Source organism: Rhipicephalus microplus, chromosome X (assembly GCF_043290135.1).
Source record: "Rhipicephalus microplus isolate Deutch F79 chromosome X, USDA_Rmic, whole genome shotgun sequence".
Lineage (NCBI taxonomy): Eukaryota > Metazoa > Arthropoda > Arachnida > Ixodida > Ixodidae > Rhipicephalus > Rhipicephalus microplus.
The window spans coordinates 177,766,391-177,788,281 of NC_134710.1; the positions used below are offsets into that span (position 1 = coordinate 177,766,391).

General features: G+C 43.1%; 1 protein-coding gene across 5 annotated transcripts in view; it reads left to right on the forward strand.

The window, feature by feature from the left end:
• Positions 1 to 1,941: 1,941 nt before the first annotated feature.
• Positions 1,942 to 21,891, forward strand: part of LOC119177223 (uncharacterized) — a 70,599-nt gene continuing 50,649 nt past the window's right edge. Inside the window, exons 1-4 of one of the 5 annotated variants that reach the window (XM_037428641.2) lie at positions 1,942 to 2,061; positions 2,475 to 2,654; positions 8,101 to 8,195; positions 15,930 to 16,061. In XM_037428641.2, the coding sequence (XP_037284538.2) occupies positions 2,530 to 2,654; positions 8,101 to 8,195; positions 15,930 to 16,061 (352 nt within the window). In that variant the 5' untranslated portion in view covers positions 1,942 to 2,061; positions 2,475 to 2,529. Of the gene's footprint in view, positions 2,062 to 2,474; positions 2,655 to 8,100; positions 8,196 to 15,523; positions 15,590 to 15,929; positions 16,062 to 21,891 lie in introns of those variants that run through there. The other 4 variants (XM_037428642.2, XM_075878277.1, XM_037428643.2 and 1 more) reach the window with 4 other exon arrangements.

Consider the following 21,891-nt stretch of genomic DNA (forward strand, 5'->3'; position numbering starts at 1 on the left):
TGCATCGATTTAAATTCGAGTCCCCGGCGATTATCACATGCTGTGACTTTTCAGCTGGAGCGTCCTGCACCTGGGGGCTACTTGCACCTGTGACGCCAGCTGCTTTGTCCCCTCCCAGCCCCACCACTACCTCGCTGAAGCTGGGCCTTGCGACAGTTGAACCGCCTAAACCTGCTTTTTCCAAACCTGCTTGCTCTTCCTTCTCCACTGCTCTAGTCCGGTTCCCTACTGTTCTCTCCGTAGGCTGCTTCTTTGTTCAGCTTCGCTAGTGCTTCCTCGACGGACTTCAGTCTTTCTCCCATTGCCCTCGTTTTCTCTTGCTCTGTCGCCAACGCAGTCTCGAGCTCGGCGATTCTCATCAGCAGTTCACTCTCTGCAACCATCATTTTCTCCATTTTTTTCCTCGACCTCACATTGCCTACACTTCGCGTCAGCCTCTTCTCCATCCGCTTCTACGCTTGGGTCCACTTTCAAACCCACTCCACATCCTGAACAGTTTACAGTCTTTTTAACCATGTCTTTCTCCTATTCTCGATAATTACTAAACTCGCGCCCTACACTACGAAAAAAAAAGAAACTCTAAGCTCTACTACAAAAATTTGCGTGTTCAATGTACGCGCACCTCCCCCACGGGGTGGCAAAAACAAAAAAAAAACAAAAAATTTAAACACACACACCCGCACTAATAAATACCTAGTGACTGGCCCCCGAAAAAGCCGTACCATAAAATAAGTGCTACGAAGATTTCAACCGCTGCCTTATAATTATAAAGACAAGCTCAAAACATGCAAAAACACTTATCTGCGCAGTCGACCCGGAGCGCTCAAACAACACGTCCATCCACCGTGACAGCCCGAACTGAACGTATAGACGATTGCGCGCGCCCTCACGCGGCTCCTCCTCGGAGGCTCCAGTGCGCTCCGTAGGCGCCGCTTGCCGCTCATCACACTTTCCTATTCCAGCCACTGTAGCCATATAGAGTCCCGCGTTCCTCGATAGGCAAAGCGGCTATGCATGTCCACTCGGACTGATGATATAGTTAGCGCATGTGGCTGCCGATGGTGTCGCATTGTCGTTGTAAAGCGACCGTTTCACGACCCCTTTAAGTCTATGGACCTTAGAGTAAACTTTATGGCGTAGACATCTGAACGTGTTCCGTCTCTCGGACGACGTAGACTAGATGCTGTCTTTTAAGCTGTCAGCGTCTCAGCGTAGTCTGTCTTCGATGCAATCCAGAATTGGAAAACAGCCCTAAATGGCACGCCGATCAATTGGCGTTGGTGGTGGCCATGGAGGATTTAAAAAAAAACTGCTGGAGTGGAAATGGTTGCGCAGAAGTGAAGCTGTTCCTCTGGCAAGATGGCGGCTGTGGCGGCCATCTTACTAGGGGCATAATAAAACATCACTGTTTAGCGATTAAAAACGGGGCGTTACCCTTGCACACCAAACGAGTTTAATGTGGGAACTTTTTCGGGTCACATAGTGCTCCAAGTGCGCCTTACAGTTACTAGTTTTTCTTAGTGAGCCTCTGATGGGAGGCAAAGTTCTTTGAAGATGCAGTTATCCATACTCGTTTTTGTATGTTATTTCGTCGTCAACAACTTCCTTTTATTATAAAACTAACGCAGCAGTTACATAACATATTAAAGCCACTTGATCTTCAAGTGGGCACTATCAGAAAAGAGCATGTTTCCGCCATCTTGGCAGTGTCAAAAGCTGGCTTCACATCTGCTGGCAAGGCAATGCACGAGCTTCCACTCCAGCAATTTTTCTTTAATCCTCCTTGATGGTGGCGCAGCGAAAACCATCAGCGGCGGCCCACCAATGCATCGGCGAACACATCTACGAAAAAAAAATGCAACGAATAAAAAATATTCTCTATTATTTGGGCACGTTAAAATGGTTAAATTACTTTAAAACAACAACAAAAAAATAGGTAGAGGGCGGAGAGCCTGTGGCGGAGTGACCACTGCGCGTCACGCTATTTCCATTCGTACGGCATGTTCCGTTTGAACGCAATGGTGGCGTCAGAGTAGTGCGTTTGGGAAAACAAAGCTGCTTGTAAGTACTAGTTTGATTTATCTGTGCTCTTTAACCCCATTTATGCGAAAGTCACCGTCAAGTCTTGTGGTATAGAGGAATTTCACGAAGTGCGTAGTTTTAACTGCTTTGCGCTGCACGTGAGATAGAAGTACGAGAGCGAGTTGATAGTGATCCCCGCCAAATGCTTGACAGGTTCAACGCATGTTGTGGCGAATTGTAAGATCTATGCTACTACATTTGAACGATGTGAACAGAAGTGTTGAATAATATAAGTACTTACGTTAAACACGGTGAGCTGCACGTACAGTGTTACTGTTGACTCTAAAGAATTATCAGATAAATTTTCCGTTACCGGTGTTAGGCTTAGGGGTAGTTCTCACGAGTGTAGCTTAATTTGGTAAGTGGTCTAACAATTCAATAATTTTCTGTAGCCAGATCCCACGCCGAAAAAAAGAAGTGTAAGCGCGCAGCTTGGAGCGAGCAAACATGGATTCTAAGCTGCCGCAGAAGAACATGTCCATGAAGGATCTGAAGGCTCTGGCTACAAAGCGGCTCGGAGTCTTCGCCGTGAAGCATCTTCCGAAGGACACAAGCTACGTTGTTGGACTAAGGTAAGAAATATTATCGATACAAGGTCGTGTTGTGATGTTTATTAGTACGAACTAAATCACTTAATTCCTGCCTTCAGTAGTGTTAGCAGTTCTCGCGAAGCGTGTGGTACGAGTGGCAAACAGAAGCCACCCGAATTTCGTGCTCCACTGCAACTTTGATGTCATTAATTATTGCATTGGCAAACGGCGAATGCAATACCGTACGCTGTTTTTATTTCTTGTTCAGTTATTCGCCCGTAACTTTCTGAACTTCTGCATCCCAAGCCGTCACGCATTGAGGTGCTGTTTGCCTGAAAGCACGGTGCGAAAATTTTTTTCCAATCAATGGTTCATCGGTGCACTGCTGGGAAGCTATTATGACAAGTGCCTGAAAACTGCTGTCACAATAATGAAAATGATCTAATCACACGCCCCCTCCCCTTTTTGTGAACTCAGCCACTGTGCTGGGGCAGCACAGTGGCTTCTCAAAGTAGTTCGTGGACCAGGAGTGAGTGTTTGTCTAACCTAATGTTTTATATGTGCAGCTAGGGCAAATAAATAGGCCATTGCTGTTTACACTGATTTATAGGAAGTATGCAGTGAAACAGAGCCACAATATTGTGCTGCGGTGCATCGCACCAGACACTATTTGTGAGGTTTTCTCTCAGCAGATGACCCATGCTTGCCACTGTGTTTGCTGTCTTTATTCGATGGAAGTTGTGTGGTGTTCCCGGGCTTTCCCTGTCCTCGTGTCCCTTTACACCACTGCAGCGTGTGAAGTGTCCTTAACTACTGTGTGCTGTATGGACTTGTAAAGGTGCCCAATCAACTACACCTTGTTCCTCGTTGAGTTGCATCAAATCAACAACTTTGAACAGTGTGGTTTACGGTTGCTCCAACTGCACAAACAAGCTCAATGACAAAAATCTTGAATGGGTAGCCTTCTGTGTGGCACCGAAAGTCAACAGTGTGAAAACAACTCGTGAAGGTGCAGAGCTTTATATATGGCTGAGCGGAATTTGTTGTAAAGACTCGGACAAATTTGCATCGTATTACTAGGTGTTCTCTGGTATCACGGAGTGCGCTCACAAAACTTCTCCGTCAGCTTTATTCAGTTGCCACTTCAGCTGGAGCTTTTTATTAAATCTGAGTGGCTGACCTGCACAGCAACGATAAGATAAATCAGTTACTTTAAAGGGACTTTTAAAGTCGAATAACCGTTTACGTGAGAGTGAAAGCTGAATGTATGATGCCTTAAATGACAATATTATCAACAACAGTGCCCTAAAATTTGCATCGATTAGAATTTAAATTGTTGAAATTTTCGAAGTATCTGTAAAGAACAAACATGTTATAACTCCGCATGTAACCCCCTGTAAGGCTGGTTTGACAGCAGTGGAGGATCGCTAAGCCGTCAAAGCACCTTTTTAAGTCAATATTAATGCCTTCATGGGTATTCGAATGCAGGGGTCAAAGTCCACTGCTTAGGCGGTAAGTTCGATTTCGTTGGCGAGAGGGACAGTGGCATGCCTGAGGGCTTCGCACCACGCTCTGTATGCACATGGGTCTGGGAAGTCGAAACCGCACAGTTGGCGCTCGGAGGGGGGGGGGGGGGGGGGGGGGAGGCGTAAATCCACCTTGCAGATGTATGGTGAGCTGAAGGCAGCAGCATGCATGGAAACGTCCTACGACAACATCGGATGCAATGCGCTGCTGTTTGAAGCATGTGCTGAAGTGCTATGTATGCTCGTGTACTGTCGCCGTTTCGCCGAAACTTATGAAGATCAAGGAGCCATCTTTCGCTGTCGTGGAAAAACGAGCGAGATGGCTGAACACATAGTACTGGATTGTGCCTGTCTCTCTCCACGCCTAGCTGAGAACAGCACTCTACAAAAGGCGCTAGGAAAGACTATGATGCCACTGCCGTGTCAACCACTGAAGCTCTTCTGCAAATGTGGTGGAGGGTAACGGTGTGTGCTTTGCTTCCCATCCAATAATTTCCTTGTGCTGCTTTTTATTTTCTCTCTCTCTCTCTTTGACCCAGCTAGGCCACAGTATTTGTGGCCACCCGCTATAACGGGGTCATGACACCCAATTTTCAACCTTAATCTGTGTTATGTGGGTTGATTCTTGTATGTTCACAGGCAACGTGGCGAAATTTCAGTGAATTTCGTCGAGCCGTTAATTTATAATCGAATATTTTTATAAGCGAGTGAGCGGCCTTAAAGTCGGGCAACACTGTTGCGCTCGCTAGCCGTGACGTCATGAAGCGCTTGCTGGGCGGGCTGCTGCACGGTCTGCCTTCTGGATGACCATTGTGTTCTATGGTCAGTCTCGCTTGCAGTTTAACTTTTACTGCGTTGTTCAAATTTCCACTGGAACTAAATGACTTCCAGGGGTTGAAACAATGTCACCGCGTCACCCATGTAGCGCTGGTACCTGCAGCAAGCAATTTCGGAGATAAAAAAGTGTCCTGTGAATGTGCATTGCATATGCCGTTCGCCACTGCGGAAAAACTGTTAACCGAAACTCCTCGCAGTCAGTTCCATGGTTCGGTGTAACTCTTTGCTATTTTATTTACTGGAACCGAATGCAGTCAACAGAGTTCAAGCAAAGGCTCGGCCAAAATATATATTGTGAGTAACCCTAGCGCACATGCTGTTCGCTTCGGCGTATGTTCACTTATACCACACACAACCGATGGAAAAACAGCAGTCCCAACGCGCAGCATTGCTACGACTACTTATTTATTATGTTTAGCACCGAAAGTTGTCTATGCACGTATTCTAGCCAAAAAAAATTTGCACGCTTTGCCAATTCCACGGCGCTAAGTAACACTTGCTCGCCAATGCATTGCGGCGGACCCCTATAACCCAAGCTCTCTTTGCAATATGACACGCTTAAAATAAAGCTACTTATCATTGCGGAAAGCCGTCTGCCACAAGGGCGAGGTTGTTGGCATCTTGGTTCACTCTGTCTTCGATGCTTTCTTTGTCTCTTGAGCTGGTGGCGATGGAGTCGAAGTGAAAATGCGCAGTGTACACGACGAAGTCCCCGCATATGGTGATCGTACCGGTAACACACCGCAACACTTCCAACCCACTGACACGTGCGGACCACATGGCAAGCAACACTCACAACACTGACCGCGTGCGAAAGGTGCTGCTTGGTAGCAGACGATGACGGAGTCTACAGCCAATGACTTCTACCACTTCTACGGCTTATTTTGGACTGAAATTATCTCTTACAGTCCAGTTTTCACACGTGTACAAGCATCTTTGACCCTCTACCTTTCCGTGTGCTCAGATTTGGGTGCACGTTAAAGAACCCCAGGTGGTCCAAATTTCCGGAGCCCTCCACTACGGCGTCTCTCATAATCATATGGTAATTTTGGGACGTTAAACCCCACATATCAATCAAAACCCTCTACCTTTGTTTTTCGCCAAAAACTGTTGGTTGTTGGGTAACCATATCATGACCCCTTTAAAGGGAATGCCACCCATCATCGCCATCATTAGTCTGTATGCAACCTTCTGTGAAGAGGTGCTAAGCCGTTATAACAGCTATCCAGGGGAAATCCACACTACTGCAAAGCCTCACTTCAAATTTAAATGGTTGTATTTTTGGACCGGCTTATATGTATTGGGCATAGTAAATTCTAAAACTTGGCATAAGTTACGTGTTATCACTTTCATTTTACCCAAAGTCAAATCCAGCTACTATTCAAAATTGTTTACACTTCCTTTGAGGGAACATCTTCAGGAAAGGCTTTCATGTGCAGTGGCGAAAGGCAAAAGAGTGTATCTCTCTTGGCAGTGTTCCCATTCTGGAAAGTAGACCCCAGAAACAATTCTTGCTTGTAAAGTGTGTGGTCACCAGCTCTTGCACACAGCAAGCACAACTCTGCAATGTAGCCTTTCAATGAAGGCTCTGTGGGTGCCACCTAAATTTTTCTATGATGTAAAGATGTCTAAAGATGCCGCACAAAGTCACTAGCACTGCCATGTTGCATTCTGACAGTGTTTGTTGCTTTGTAAATAGTGTGGTGCATTGCAGTCTGTACAGCAGGTGCTATCAACAAAAGTCTCAGCTACAACAGTGTGGTTTATAAAATGTTTTCTACCCAGCTAATTTAATAAGCAACCCCCCCCCCCCCCCCCCCCCCCCGGTGTTTTACTTTCTTGTGGTTCACATTTGAGAAACTGCGGCTGATATTGGAGGCAACAAACTACTTAGAACTTAGTCCAGTGCTGTGTGTTATCGGCACAACTTTCAGAGCCACAAGATGAGCTTACTGTGAAGTGCTGTGCGTTTTGTGTGTGTGAGGGTTAAAACATAAAAGGATCTCTGTTGAATACACTTCTTTGTTGTACATACTTGGGCAAGAGGGACTACAACCCCGTTTTTGGGCTCTACATTAGTATGACATGAACCTTTCAGTTCTTAGACGTTTATGCGGCAGTGTGCACTGTACTTAAAGGACAAAATTTCAAAGTTAAGATAATAAATGAGATAGATTTATGTGGAAACTTACATATCTACAAAATTCCAAGAGGAAATATAGTCTAGGGCATATTAAATATCAATTTAAAAGTATGTGCCATGCTACTGAGCGAGATGCAAAGCCTCTCGTGACACCGACATCGTGGCGGCAATGTAGACAAACCTACGTCACGAGTGTCAGTGCCACTTGCATGCGGTTCCCACGTCAGTCTTGTGTGGCCATTAGCTGTGTTTTTTACCTTGCTACTGAAGCTGCACCTTTTTAGCTTGGTGCTTCTTGAAACCGAAACTACGACTGGGTGCTCTAAAAATGTCTCTAAATAAGTAACCGTTATGCTATTGTGCAAACAAGGTTTCCAGCTGTGATGATTGGGTCACAAGTTATCTATTGCAAAAAAAAGAAAAAAAAGCCCGAAAATGTTTTGTCTGTATTTCTTTATTACCATCTCTGTAGCTCACTCCCGAGCTTCCGGCTAGTCAACAATAGTTACTTATGTGCGGTAGCTCGACTGAGCTTGGTAGAGCAGAGTTTTTTAATCAATATGTCGCTGTGTCGCAAAATGGCAATCCTGTGTTTTCTGGGTTTGCCCTAAGCAAGATGTTCAAATTTATTCGACGGTCTTGAGCAGCATCTCGAACGTAGCAAGGACAACCAGCAAAATAAGCAATGTTTGCACCTAAGTGTCTTTTGAACTGTGGAAAAAAATTCTAGAAAAAAATCTAGATGATTTTCATCGCAGGTGCGTGTTTAGGTCAGCCGTTCATTTCGGTAAAAATTGTGGGGGGACAGGGGTGGGGGAGTAGCTTGGCTTTGACTCTGATAACAGCGTAAATGTGTTCAAATGCACTGTCCTTCCTCTTGCAAGAATTCGTTCACTAGTACAAACCAATATAGGATTGATCCAGAATATGAACTCTCTTTATTAGCATTGTGCAGATTTTAATCAGTTTTTTTAATTTGCAGTCAATCCATTACAAACAACAAAATAGCTGCAGCATCGTCTGACAACAGCATATACCTGTACGATGAGTACCTCATGCAGAAGGGCATTTTACAAGGTGGGTATTTTGTTTGCGTCCATATTGCTGCACTTTCTGTGACATAGAAACACTGCAGTATTTGTAAGTGGATCTAGTGAGTTGTGTTGACAAGTGATCCCAGTTCTTTACTGTCAAGTTTTTCTCGACATACTTAGGACATTAGACTGATTTCTAGCTTGAGTTTGAGGTAGCTTTTCTCAATTATGGCTGAAACAGGAATGGGCTTGGCAGAAATCGAGGCATATCTGCGGTTTCATCAAAATCATTTAACATGTGTACATGTGGCTTTGTGTTTATTTGGGTTCCTGCTCTTGATAATTGCACTCCTGTCAGGTTCTTTTTAATATTATTGCTATTATTATTCCTGCTTTTAAGCTGTCAAGGTGTACGCATGACAATAAAGAAAAAAGAAAAAAAAAGTGTGTAAAGATTGACTACCGACCAGCTTTATGAAAAGAGGGAGGTCATCGCATGCTTGTTCCCGTACCTTGGCTTTTGACAGCCTACAATTTTTTTTCTAAAATTGGAAGTTATTCATTATCTCACAAAAGTATTTTGTGTATGTGTGTGTTTCTCTTAAAAAAAAGAAAATTTCATCAATGTGAGCACAGCACTAGATTTATTATGTACCATAAAGCGCTGAAAAATTGGGTCACTAATATTCAAGGCTAAAATAAATTTAATCAGAATAAATTGAACGCTTGCAGTAGAAATTAGTTTGATTGTTATTCACTTCGAGATCAGTTTTCGGCCGTTACCAAATTCCAGAAGGGTCTAGCATGACCTTTTCCTAATTGTTTTTCACAAAGGTTAAAATCTCCCATCAACCATGGCTTGAAACATGAACATTGCACAAAGAAATCTTGACCGAATGTGTATATGCTGCATCGCAAGTGGATGACAGTGAACATTCATGAAACTTTGGTGCATGTTTGTTTACCATCTGCATATTTAATGTAGAAAAGCATTTGTAGTAAAACTATTGCGTGTACAATTTCTGATGGAGCATTCCATTTGTAATGAACTGAGTTTTCTCAGTGATTTTTGTTGTTAGCAAAAAACAAAAATTGAAGTGGTTTTTTAGGACTGTAGAAATATTTAGTATGGTTTGTCTACTGCTCAAAGCCTCTTTGTTTCACAGACGGAGAGCATGTTTCACAGACGGAGAGCATGGATATGAGTTATTGTTTAAAGAGGAAAACATAGGTTGACAGTTCACTTTATGTGTAGCTGTGAGCCACTTTAGTTGAGGACATTTACCCATGTTGGTAACGTTAGTCTGTCTGGCTTCATCACTCGACACTGGGAAGCGTATTTACACCCATTGTGTTTGTTGTCTGATGGCCAAATGAGGTTATAATTTAAATTATGACATACCATATTTCATCCATGGCATATCAAGTTTTGCAGTTTTAAAATAAAAACAGCAACTGGATATTTCATTGTGAGATAAAAATTTACAATTACAAGAAAACAAGCATGATTTGCCTTTATAGAACTGAAAATTTACCTTTTTTGCAACTCCTTTTATTACTAGTTTTGCTGGTTTTAAGTTTGCTTAGTATACACTTCAGTCTCGTGCAAATAAAAAGGCCATTTTCTTGACAAGTTCTTTCTACAGGAAGTCTACGAGTCAGTGTTCGTGGTCAGAATATTTTTTTTCTTTTTGACCCATAGAAACTTTTCTTTGTGAACAAGCAGCTAAGGATCTCCCTTCGCGCTACTTACACTTGCAGGCCTTGGACACTCAAAAAAGGTGTGATATAGGTATCTTTAGTGTGCAAGATGGATTTTCTTTGACACGACACAGGCGTGTTCAAAATAAATTGGCACAAACTCTTAGCAAATTGTAACCCTTTGCTATTCTCTTATGCCAATGACATTGCATTTTACACCTCTGATGGGAAGATTTTTCCAATGGTGCAAGTGTGGTTTCGATTTCCCATTTGATTTCAATGCGCAGGAAATTTTGGGACTCGTTTAGCAGAAAAAAGGTGCCCGTTAGATCAAGCAAATAAGGCATAAAGATGTATATTTGTGTTCAGTACAGGTACGTATATTATAGGTGTATCTTTATGTTAAATGTGTGGATAAAGTTACACCATATGTTGGGCTTTCGAAAGTTAGTCCTTCAGTGTGTCTGTGGTTGCATAATATAAGAAGTATGGGGCAACTGTAAGGGGAGGGGAGCAGTCAACTGTGGCAGTAGTGCCGTGAATGGACATGCTGGCTACCTTAGTGCATCAGATGCCTTAGCATGTGTGTTTCTGGGTCAATCTATCAAGGTCACAACAGCCACGGGATGAGCCAACTTTCACCATATGGACATTGAAGAGTTGTTAAGGGATTCAAAACAATAACGGGTGTAAATTGGGCCATCTTTTTCATGTGCAAGAGAGATGTGAGGATCAGCCAAAAACTGCGTGAAGGGAATGTGCCTGCATTTTACGAATGCGACTAGAAGTGCTTGCAGTCGTTTCCTTAGTGCATTTTTTTTCCTGTGTACGCGAGCTTGGATTAGTATCTGTTTGTCGGTGTCGTTTGGATTCATGATCCCATGATCAACTTATTTCCTTATGCAGATGTTCAGACGGCTGTCATATCGCGCGGCAGTCTTACTGCCCATATGAATGTTCCTGTATATTTTATGTTAAGTTTATTATGCAGGAATACTTGAGAATGCAAGAAAAAGAATGTGTACATGTATGTTGACTGAATTGTTTGCATGCATGTCTCGTGTTCTTGGAAACTTGACTTGACGAGGTGTCGCCCCTTGCCTGCTACGGGCACGCCATTCTTGGTTAGTGATGTCATGGTTATAGACTGTGAAGTTGCTAAACATTTCAGAACTGCTCTTGTGTCATGCTGTTATCCTGTATTAGAGCTCAAAATGACCAAAAAAATCTTAATTTTGGTATAGGATACAATGTTTGAAGTGGTCTTCCTATGCACGGCTGGTGCTAATGTTCCAGCTGCCCACAGTAGTACATTGCACGATTAACTTCCCCTTCCCATAGCTTAGAGTCATCGTAGCTACGTCGGGTTCGAGCGAATAAGGTAACAGGCTAGGTCAACAAAACAACTTTATTGCTACGTTAGCAATAATGCGTGAATGTTGCGTAGAGGGACTGTCCGCTCTATGAAGATAACAGAGGGTAGGCTTACACCTTTCGTTGATCGCCTTGGCTCGCAGGGATTCCGGAGTTCAGTCGTCCCTGTCCGGTCACTGGTGCAAGAGAGAGCGTCTCGCTGTCAGCACGCTTGCTTTGTCCAACCTCCCGGTCTCCCCTCCCCAATGAAGGTTGCTTTCCTCGCCGAGGGAGAGTAACCCGTTCCGCGAGCCGGGATAGGGGGATAGCATGTGCCGGCTGTGGGGTTAACGGCCCTTCTATAAAGAGGCTTCATTTCAGTGGTGGGAAACGTGCGAAAATTGTGCCAACTAGAAATTACTGCGCCATACTGCTCCGAAAGGGTCTTTTTTGTCTGATTTGCGCCAATGCTTTGCCACAAGGTGGTTTGCGAACCGAAAAATGTTGACAGCACGCATATGAGCGGATATTACATGACGATCGCCATCTTGTGCACTTGTGCTGCTGAATTAGCGTATAAAGTTTCGAAGCTGTTAGTGCACCGAGTCGGCCAATCAATTATTCCCACTTTTGCGCGATTGTGGCGGTGCCATTTCTCAACCACTGGCCAAGAAAGCGATGTGGCGACCACCGAAAAACACGCCAGTATGACATTGAAGTAAAAATCATTTGTGGCGTAGCACCGCTTTAAGCTTAATGCACAGTTTTACTAGCTGGCAACTAACTGAGCGCTGAGGGACGCTGATAGCTACCATATGGGACCATGTTCAGCATGCACCGCTTTGCAGTAGCGAAAGGAGCCGGCTGTTGCAGAGATGAGTGTTGTGGATTGCGGGCACTGAGACGGCAAGCGTAGCATTGTTTTAACTACACCGCATGTTTTCATCAGGTGGCAACCTAAATGTGCCTCAGTCCAATGCCAGAACCGCTAGAGCATCACTTGCTGAAAGCTTGCATCATTACGTTAACGTAACAATAGTTTTCTCGCTGCATCTGTGCGCGGTCTGAAGCAAAGTGCGCGCAAGCGCAGCACGAAACTAGCCAGTAGACCATCACCTCTCTGCAATTGTACTGTCTCTAAAAAAAGCTGTGTGTGTTTTCGCTAAGTAGCAGATTGCGGTACCCATTTATCGCAGACAGCCGCTAATGTCCATTTGATTGCTATACCAGTATCCTGCAGACCGCAGTAGTTTCGAAATGCTCCTTGATGTGGAGATCACGTATCGTTGGACGGCTGTGCGAGAGTGCCAACCATTTCTGAAATTTGGCAAATAAATGGCTTTGTGGTGGGCACTTTGGCAATGTTTGCTGTGGCACTGTATTTATTCCTACTTTAGCGATGATGGCGCATGTAAAGCTCGTGGGCCTTTACACGTGGGCCATCGAAGATTCCTTCATTATTGCAGGTGGCCGCGCAAATTCCAGAATAATCTCGAATGTTCACGTGTGCATAATTGTATCGGAAGGTTCTTAAGTAATCTGGAAGGCACTCAGTTGTTTTGGTACAGCTTGCACGAGTTAGTATCTACACAGTATCACGAGGAAGTATCACACACACACACAAAAGGTTACAGATGATATTAGAGGTTATTTGAGATTTATTTAGGAATGTCTTACCCCCAGAAATTATAGTAACAGCAATGTTTAAGTATCATTCATGGAGGTAGTTGGAGAAATTTGCTAGAGGATTGAAAGCCGAGCTAGTTGATGTCAGTACATGAGCATTTTTTGTGTTGAACTATCTTCTGTTTTGAATGATTATTCGCGAAATTCATTTCCTCATAAAGTTGTAATATTTTAAAGCTTTCTAGATGTGATCGTGTCCACCGTGCTAATGGCTTTTAATATATTTTTCTTGTGGCTGGTGCTAAGCACATGAAGTTATGATTGGCAATTAGCTTTGATTATTAAGTTTGTTTTTTGTGCATGCATCCACGGTGGCTTAGTGGTTTTTATTTATAGAGTTCTAATTTAAGTTGGTCATGCAGAATGCGATACAAGCGAAGGTGCGTTGGACCGAGGCAGTGACTTCAAAGTGGTTTGAAACTTTGTGGGTTTGTACTGAAGTAGTTTTGGAAAAAATTCTGAGCACACTGGTGAATTTTGCTGAAATTTGGTCTGCTGACTTGCTTTTTTTTTTTTTTTAAGGTAAGGGTGCATGTTTGTGTATTGTTTCTATCTTTTCTGTTATTACTTGCTTCTTGGGAAAGGCAAGCTTGGCATTTTTTTGTGCATGAAGCTCCGTATCACAGTTTCCCAGACTAATTTAAAGGGAACCCTGGCTGCGGTGGCTGCATTTTCGATGGAGGCAAAAATATTGCAGGCCGGTGTGCTCAGATTTGGGTACACGTTAAAGAATCCCAGGTGGTCGTAATTTTCATACTCCTCTACCGCAGTGTCTCATAATCATATGGTGGTTTTGGGGTGTTAAAGCCCACATATCAATTACTTTAAAGGGATGTATAGCTTTATTAGTTGAATCTTAAAGATTGGTTTGTGGACCTGGTGTCCATGCATTCATTCTAAGCAATTTCTGTTAGCTACCCTGTGGTTGGTCCAGTCCGGATAAGAGCATGCCGACATTAATTTGGAAACATGTTTTTGAGCATTTCTTTTTGTGAGAATTTGTTGCGAGGCTAATTTTTTTTTACTTCCGGTTTCTGTTGTCATGAGGGATGAAAGGTGCTTATAGAATGTGGACTTGGTAAGCCACTCTGGGTAGCTGCGGTGACGTTACAGGCTTGCTATCTTGTCAAATAAAAAAACGAGCATATTTTCAATGGTGTTACTGTGCAAGGTTTTTGCACCTTGCAAAGGCATGTGTCTGCACTTGTCTCTCTGGCCTATAAGCCAAATATACCGGTCTTGTAACATTATGTTAATGGTTCAGTTTAAAATGAGAGCAAATGAAAAATATGCTTGTGTGTTCTGCAATTGTTACTGAGAGGGGCAATTTTGTGGATGTTAAAGTTCACAGGTTGTATACTTAATTTTAAGTGCAAATCAAATAACACCAGGCTATAAAAGAGTCTGAGTCCCATGCTTCAAGGCCATGTAGTTGTTACAGCTCATATAAATAAAAAAAAATTAATACCAACTGGCCCAGTATTTGCATTCTCAAGATTTAGGTTCCATTTGTGTTATTTTTACCGGCATACTTATGCCACAGGTGTAGTTGGCCATGAAAAATATGTGCGACATAGCAAGAAATTACCAGTTGCTAGTGCATTTTGACACCAGCCTTGATACATAACCATTTGCACATTGAGGATAAGCTGGGCTTGTTTGCGTGATTAGAAAGTGTACTAAGAATGCTGTGTGTCCAAGAATGTATGCATGAGGATCTGCTGTTTCTGCATAGTTTTGACAGCAGTTGGGTCTTCCACCTCCACTTAGAGCAACTCTAGATGGCTAGTGTAAAGATGCAAAGCTTACTGACTTTTATCTTTGTGTCAGTGGGAGTGTGAAGCAGTGTAATGAATATTTTAATTTAAGGAGTTCTTTAAGTGTATAGAATTCATGAAACTTGATGGGATAAATGTGGATTAATTTTATGAAGACACATATGTAAAGCAGGAATTTTCACTGTTGCTTTAATTTAGTACAAACAGTGGTACAAGGGTTGGAATATATATGCAGGCGGTTAAAATAAGCTCCCAAGCTGACAATAGTCTGCATCAAAGCACTACTTAACACTAGTTATGTGGGGAAACTAATGTTGCAGCTTTTGCAAATAAATGCTTCGTGTAAACTACTATAGGCATTTAAGGTAATTCTGGTATTGTTGATTTGATTAAAAATTTACTGGCTCTTTCCTGCAAATGGCACCTCTACAAACACGCACCTAATCAGGCCTGATACAGAACAAACTGCATTTCTCGACTGTGATTAGCTCCTCTTTTGGGACAATTATGACAGAAAATTTTTATTCAGATTGGGCTTGACTGGGGTGGGAAAGTAAGTGGTGACACCCATCTAATAAATGCACATCACCAGTCTCAACAGTGGGAAATATGGCTGTGGTCAATGCAACATGATTACATTTAGCAGCTTAAATTTTTGGACATAATAGCAGCTTGTTTTTGACGAAAAATTTATTTTTATTGGAAGGCCTATTGTCCTTTGACGCACTTTTCTCCACATAGCTTAGAATGTGCTATTTTCTCTTTTATTTTGGGATGCCTTTATGTGTTGATTGCAGTTAGTTTTCTAACCATTGCCTTGTGCAAATGCACTAAAGTACTAACTTTGATGTTGCATAAGTGGTGTGCAGCTCATAATTACTGGAATCAATGCCTCAAGTCCTTGGTCATCATCTGTCAGGTTTGTTTGGTTCTTTGCTTTGGTTTGGGTGGAAGATATGTGTGTGAGAAATATATCTATATATACACCATAGGGGTATTGTGTTTGCTATTGTTTGTGGGATTTGTGAGTGCTTTCAAATAAAAGCAAGTGCCCCATTTTGCTATGATAGTAGAGTGCTGTAGGAGTCTCCAGACCGCGAGTTTGCACTGAAGGTAGGTTTGTGTAGAATGGCTGGAGGCTCAATCGAGCGCACGTGACAGTGCCTTATCTAGTACACGTGACTAGAGTGGTTGCAAGGCATGTCATCTGTGGCTACCTGGAGCACTCACCCATTCATCCATGGGGTACTGATCCACAGATAAGATGAAGGAGGTGACAGGGGTGCGCTTTAGCATCTCCAACCCGAACCTGGTGTACAACTCGTGCAGGGATGGCAGCGTCCGCGTCTGGGACCTCCGAAACATCAGACACCCAGTCTCCAAGTTTGTTGGTGAGAGATTGATTGCAACATGTACAACGTTTATGTTTGTGATAAGGTAACACTGCAGGATTTGACCTCCTCCTGTGGTGTTTCCTGCTGTTGAGGCTTTAAAACAGTATATTATTCTGACAGGGCGATTATTTGGTATATTCTTCAGCACAAGCTGAACATAAGTCTGGTGTTCAGTATCGCTTACTGTGGAACAGGCATTTACTGAGGCAAAACAACTATGAGTGAATGATGCAGAGGTGGAACTGAATCATTATCAACAAGATCTGGTGAGAATGTACGTGTGCTGACTGACTCAAGACTGGCTGTATCACCTGTTGAGCATTCTTTGAGACTAGAGGGTACTGACACCCTTTTTTTTTGTTTTTTTAGAGGAGAGTTTACTCGGCCGTACAAATCCATACCTGCCAAGTCTTCCGAATTAGCTGGGAGACTTCTGGATTTCGGCCGTTTCTTCCGTTTATACGGTTGTCGTGAAAATCTCCAGGAAATCAAAATTGCTGTGCGTGATCTGGTCGCATTGACAAAAACGCAGCTCAATCCGCTCCAGGCTTTTTGAACCTACCCCATTTTATTATAAATGAATCTAAACGTACAGTAGAATCTTAGTGATGCGAAACTGCAGCAAATACAAATTCGAGAAATTTCCCAGCCAAATTCTATGTCCATTGGGCCTAAATTCAAATGTTTCGAACGCATTTCCTAATTGTGACGAGTGATACGAACTTTAGTATGAAGACCGTCAACTTGCTCGAAGCTTCGGAAGTATGTGTGCAACCGGCACACGCACAGTCTTCTACAGTGCATGTGATTGTCGTTGCCACAACTGCTGTGGACGAAACTGCGGTTTTTTACACGACCATGTATGGCGATAACGTAACTGCCAGAACCCCGAAAATGTGCTTGGTGAAACACTCGACTAGTCATAACAATGCTGCTTTCTACCAACTCTGGGGACAAAACCGTGGCAGACGCGATCGTAGATGGCATAAAATGACTTAGCTTTGAAGGTGCATGCACAGCCAAATGCACGGGGAGTGAAATAAGAACTACCATTTGCCACAACCGCTGCAGACAAAACCGCGGTCGCGGCGACGCGATAGCGATCTGCTAGCTCCGAGGGCACTTGGCTAATGCAGCGGTCGATTGAGGGCAGTAAATACGTCAAAAAAAAGTTTCATCCATTTTGGTGTTCCTGTCAAAATAATCTAGCAGTGAGCAAAGCTTTGGCCCGCGTTTCTAAGGCAGCTAGCTGTGCCGTCCCGTCTGTTCACGTATGTCCCAGGAAGACATACGCGAGTTGTTTTGATTGCTTGAGACTCTCACATTAGTGAAAAACCCTACTGTTGTGTGTTTGGCCACTCTAAGCTACTATAAAACCACAACGCTGATGTTGGCACTTGCGATGTTTTTTGTTTGTATATCCTTGGGCTTTTTAAAGTTTTTTGGTGCCAAAAAAAAATGGGGGCAAATAATTCATTGCAACCCCCCATCCACGTTGCAGAAATCTCCCGGATTCGGAATACTTGAACTTGGAAGGTATGCGAATCTCCTGTACACAGAGATGGCTCTGAACAAGTGTGATGCTCACCAAATGCTGATATTTTCATACTAAAGTCAAATATCTCGCAGTGCACCTATCGACAGACACAAACTTGAGTCAGGTTACAGTGCTAAACCTGGTGACTTCACGCAACAGTCTGGCAAGTTGTGATGATGTCAAGCACCAAAACACTAAAAAAATATTGCACTTGCATATTGTCCTCTCGATCGTTTGCTCGTGCCGTGCGGTCACTGTCATCCTGCGTACCTGTGAAGCGAGCTAACGGAGTGTGGAATAGTGTACGTGTACACGAATGCAGTATATATGCTTATCAGAGGGCAATAGAATTGTTTTTATCGATTTCGTCGTCATGACGCTAATATTTTGCCCTGTAATTTAGCTTGCACCAGTGGAACAGGGGACAACAGGTGCAAGTTTCACAGATTTTGGTGCGATCCGGTACAGTCAAACGTGGGTCGACCTCGTGACTCGCTGCCGAAGCGGAGACTAGACGCCAACCAAGCAGAGTTTACTCTGTTTATTTCTGATGCGTACATGCACAACATGCAGTTGCTGACTGACTTAGGATGGTTGACGAAGAACCTGCACCTTAAAAGGGATACCATCCCAACGTTGTGCGTTCTTACGTGACAGTTGCCTCACGTGCAGAGCGCAGCAGACGAAGCAGACAATCTAAGCGACGCGCGGACGAGGATATGTCATGAAAATTTGTGCGTACACATACTCCTGCCTGGTGGCACTGTTCATACCATGTCGTGACGTCAGAGTACAGTAGGAACCGAAACTGGCTTTTAAAAGCATGCTGTAAATAATACTTCAGGGCACGCTCATGCTTATTGGTACATTTCTTGCGCTCTTGGGGGGCATGTCTGCCTCTCTAAAACATGTATCCACGCATATTTGTTAGTGTAGTCACAGTTCATGCTGGTCAGCGGTGCAGTGAAAAACAGCTGGACGAAATCCACGGTTCGGAAGAAGTGCCGTCAGTTACTCTGTTGTGCACCTCCGACTTCGACTCCCCGGTTTTGTCTCGAAAGACACTGTACACGCTTGACAGATACTGGCCAGGAATCATATCCATAGAACGTTGAGACCCTCAAAATGAGTGAAATTGCTGTGGGTACACACTCAGCCGCCCGTAACTCCTAATTGGACAACAAAATGTCTGTCACTCGTACAGCCTGCAGTCACTCTCTGAATTTTGCGGCTTGACTTGACGCATCCTCGTCATTGGGGCTGAAATTTGATGCGTCAACATCTTCTCCAGACTCACTGCTGCCGATTCCATCCTCAAAATCTGCTGATGTGCTTCATTCGCGAGAAACTCGTTGTTTTTAGGACCATCCGCATGGAAGAACGACGGCATAAGCTGCGCCCACACGCAGCTACCTGAAACTTCTTGAAGCGAGGGAAAAAAGCTTCCCTAAAGCAATGAACCAACAAAGCATCACGAATCTCCTTGTGCGTTTCTGGCTTTCTTACATAGATGGCGTTAGGTGCCTGCATACTCTGAGAGCGCGTGAGTATTTCAACTTGAAAATGCATCATTTAAATTGAATGATTTGAATAGGCGCAGTAGCGAAAGAGTTAAAGGGGCCCTGCGACACTTTTTAAGCATTGTCAGAAAATGCTGCTGATCGGTAGTAGGGGCTCCCGATAACTCGCGACCCAAATATGCGCAGCACACGGCCTGGAATTCTCAAATCAATTATCGAAGTCGGCTAAGAATTGCTTTCTCTCTTCTCTCGACAAATGACTGGGGAAACTCAAAAATCATTCGTAGAAAGCCTTTTATCAGCCATTGGCAGATTTGAACAGTTACAGTGATCACCGTGGGAGGTCTCGACTTGTCCACGCGTGCACGTGATTACACTGAGAAAGCTGCATATTCGAAGAAAAAAGAGTAAGAGCTCAATGTCGGGTGGTATTTTCTCTACCCCTACCACACCCCCCTGCTTAGCTTCCAGCGCTTTCATCAGGATAAAAGAAGAGAGAATGGGATTGCAGCGTGCAAGAAAACTTTGTAGCTCCACTTGTACAGGATATAGTCTACAAATGAATTCATGAGACAATAAGCTCTTACAGTGAACCCATACCATGGTTACTTGAAAAAATGTTTAAGGGACCCTTCAAGGTCTTTACATAAATTAGTTTGCTACAAGCCTTGTGAAACTTTGCAGCTTCCGTCAATTTCTCATGAAACTAAGTTAAGGCGTAAAACAATGTAGAGTTTCTGGGGGAGTAATCTAAGTTGATTCATCTTTTTTTACCTCTTTCGTATTGCATTCATTAGCGTGGCATAATGCAGAATACGAGCTTGAAGCCATTGGTGTAAAAATTAAACTTTCACTTGAGTCAGTTTTGTTGATCTATTATTACTTTGTTGTATTTCTCTTGAAGACTGCAAACTTGATGGCTGTCAATACTTGGGGAAAGGAAAATGTTTGTTAGAAACATTGATTGAGAGCATTACAAGCAGGAGTGATCAGATGCTGCAATTATCGGAAGAAGATGGGTTGTGGAATATTCTTGAGATAAATAGCAGCAATGGCCTAGGAATTTCATTTGATCACTGAATTTTGTAGAAACGAAAATTTCCTTGTACAGCTTAGTTGTGAGACCTTTGCTCTAGTGCCTACATATGACGAGCTGTTGACAAGTTCATTGTATTTCATTGCTGCATGGTCTTTTTGTGGCATTTATCAGGACTCTGCTAGTGATGCCAATCATTAAGAAGTAAAACCTCTGTCACAGGATCACTTTTCAAAGTTATTTGAAGCAAAGATCATTCAAAGGAGAATGCATGCTTTCATACAGGTATGCTAAAAAAAACCCTGACAAAAGTTTTTTTTCTGTATGTTTGTTTGTCGGGGGAGTAAATGCATTTGTAGTTTTCAAACAGCCTTAGTTATTAAAAAGGAAGTTTCAAAGCTTGTCTGCGTGACCTGCGTGCTTGCTATGCTGTTTAACAGAGCTGAACAGTAAGAGCTTAGGGACAACTGTAGCCCACCAGAAGCTGCCTCCGGAACCATAAGCGACGTAGAGCTATATTTAAGCACTGGACACATGGTATCATTTAGCATCTGATCTAACATGTGGCACTGAAGGCTCTGGCATGCAGCGTACAATGGCTGAAAACGCATGGGACAAGCTAGCAAGCAGTGCATAAGCTTTGCGCATGCTCAGTGCCTCAGCATAGGCATGCTCTGAAGACATTGCGTCTTCATGAGAAAGTAGAAAGCAAACATTAAACAACCCTGTTGTGTGTGTGTGTATATATATATATAGATATATATATATATATATATATATAAACATAAACCTTAAAACTATGGGTTACTGAGCGACAAGGAACAGCCTGGTGACATTAAAGCTCACTAGCGGTAAGCTTATCTTGGCAGACATCACTGGTTCATGATCAAAAGCGATCTTGTCATACACCGTTAAGACCCCTGACAGCGAAAATTTTGTTTGCAACTTTTTTGCTGTAATTTGCAGCTTTGCATCTGGAAATGCTGAAATTGAATCGTGATTGCTATATCGCTTTGTATAATTAATGCTAGCTTTCTAAATTCAGAACAATATTGCCTGCGTTCAGAATGCCAACCTAAATACTATAAGAAACCGGTGTCACACAGCGGGGCAACACCGTATACCTATACGTGCACTTATGCTTTGATGACGCTTAATGTGTTTTTCAAATAGGGAGAACTGCGGGTGCTGGGTGTGCTTTGATCGTGTCCCCCTCATAAAAAATAACATTCTTGGCATAAGCAGCCAAAACCACCTTGAGAGCAGCTAACAGAGCAAGAGGAGAGACTAACAATACCCATGAGCGGGGCGAAGGTGCCATCTTGAGAATCTCTTACCAAACACCTTGACGTAGAAGATTTGAAGACTTTAAAGGAATCTACTGGGTTCTATATAGCTTGTAATAGATAAAAAAAAAATTCATTGCCATCTGTGTGTCCCAGAGACCTAGCATATGAAGTTTCAGAAAACACCTAGCCTCAAATACAAACAATACATTTTGAAGTTGGTGAAGTCACACTTCAAGATTTTCAACCTTGATATTCTATGCTAATAATTAATACATGAACTTATGATGGTGAAACATGTGGCATTAGAGTTCTTGAGAGTATAGTTTATTAATCTAAACGAAGTCATTGTTGCTCTTTAGTGTCCCTTTAACAGCATTGCGTTTCATTTCTGTTTGTGCGGGCATTTTCGAGGGCAAGTAGATAAGAGCTGGTTTCTGTAGGAAGT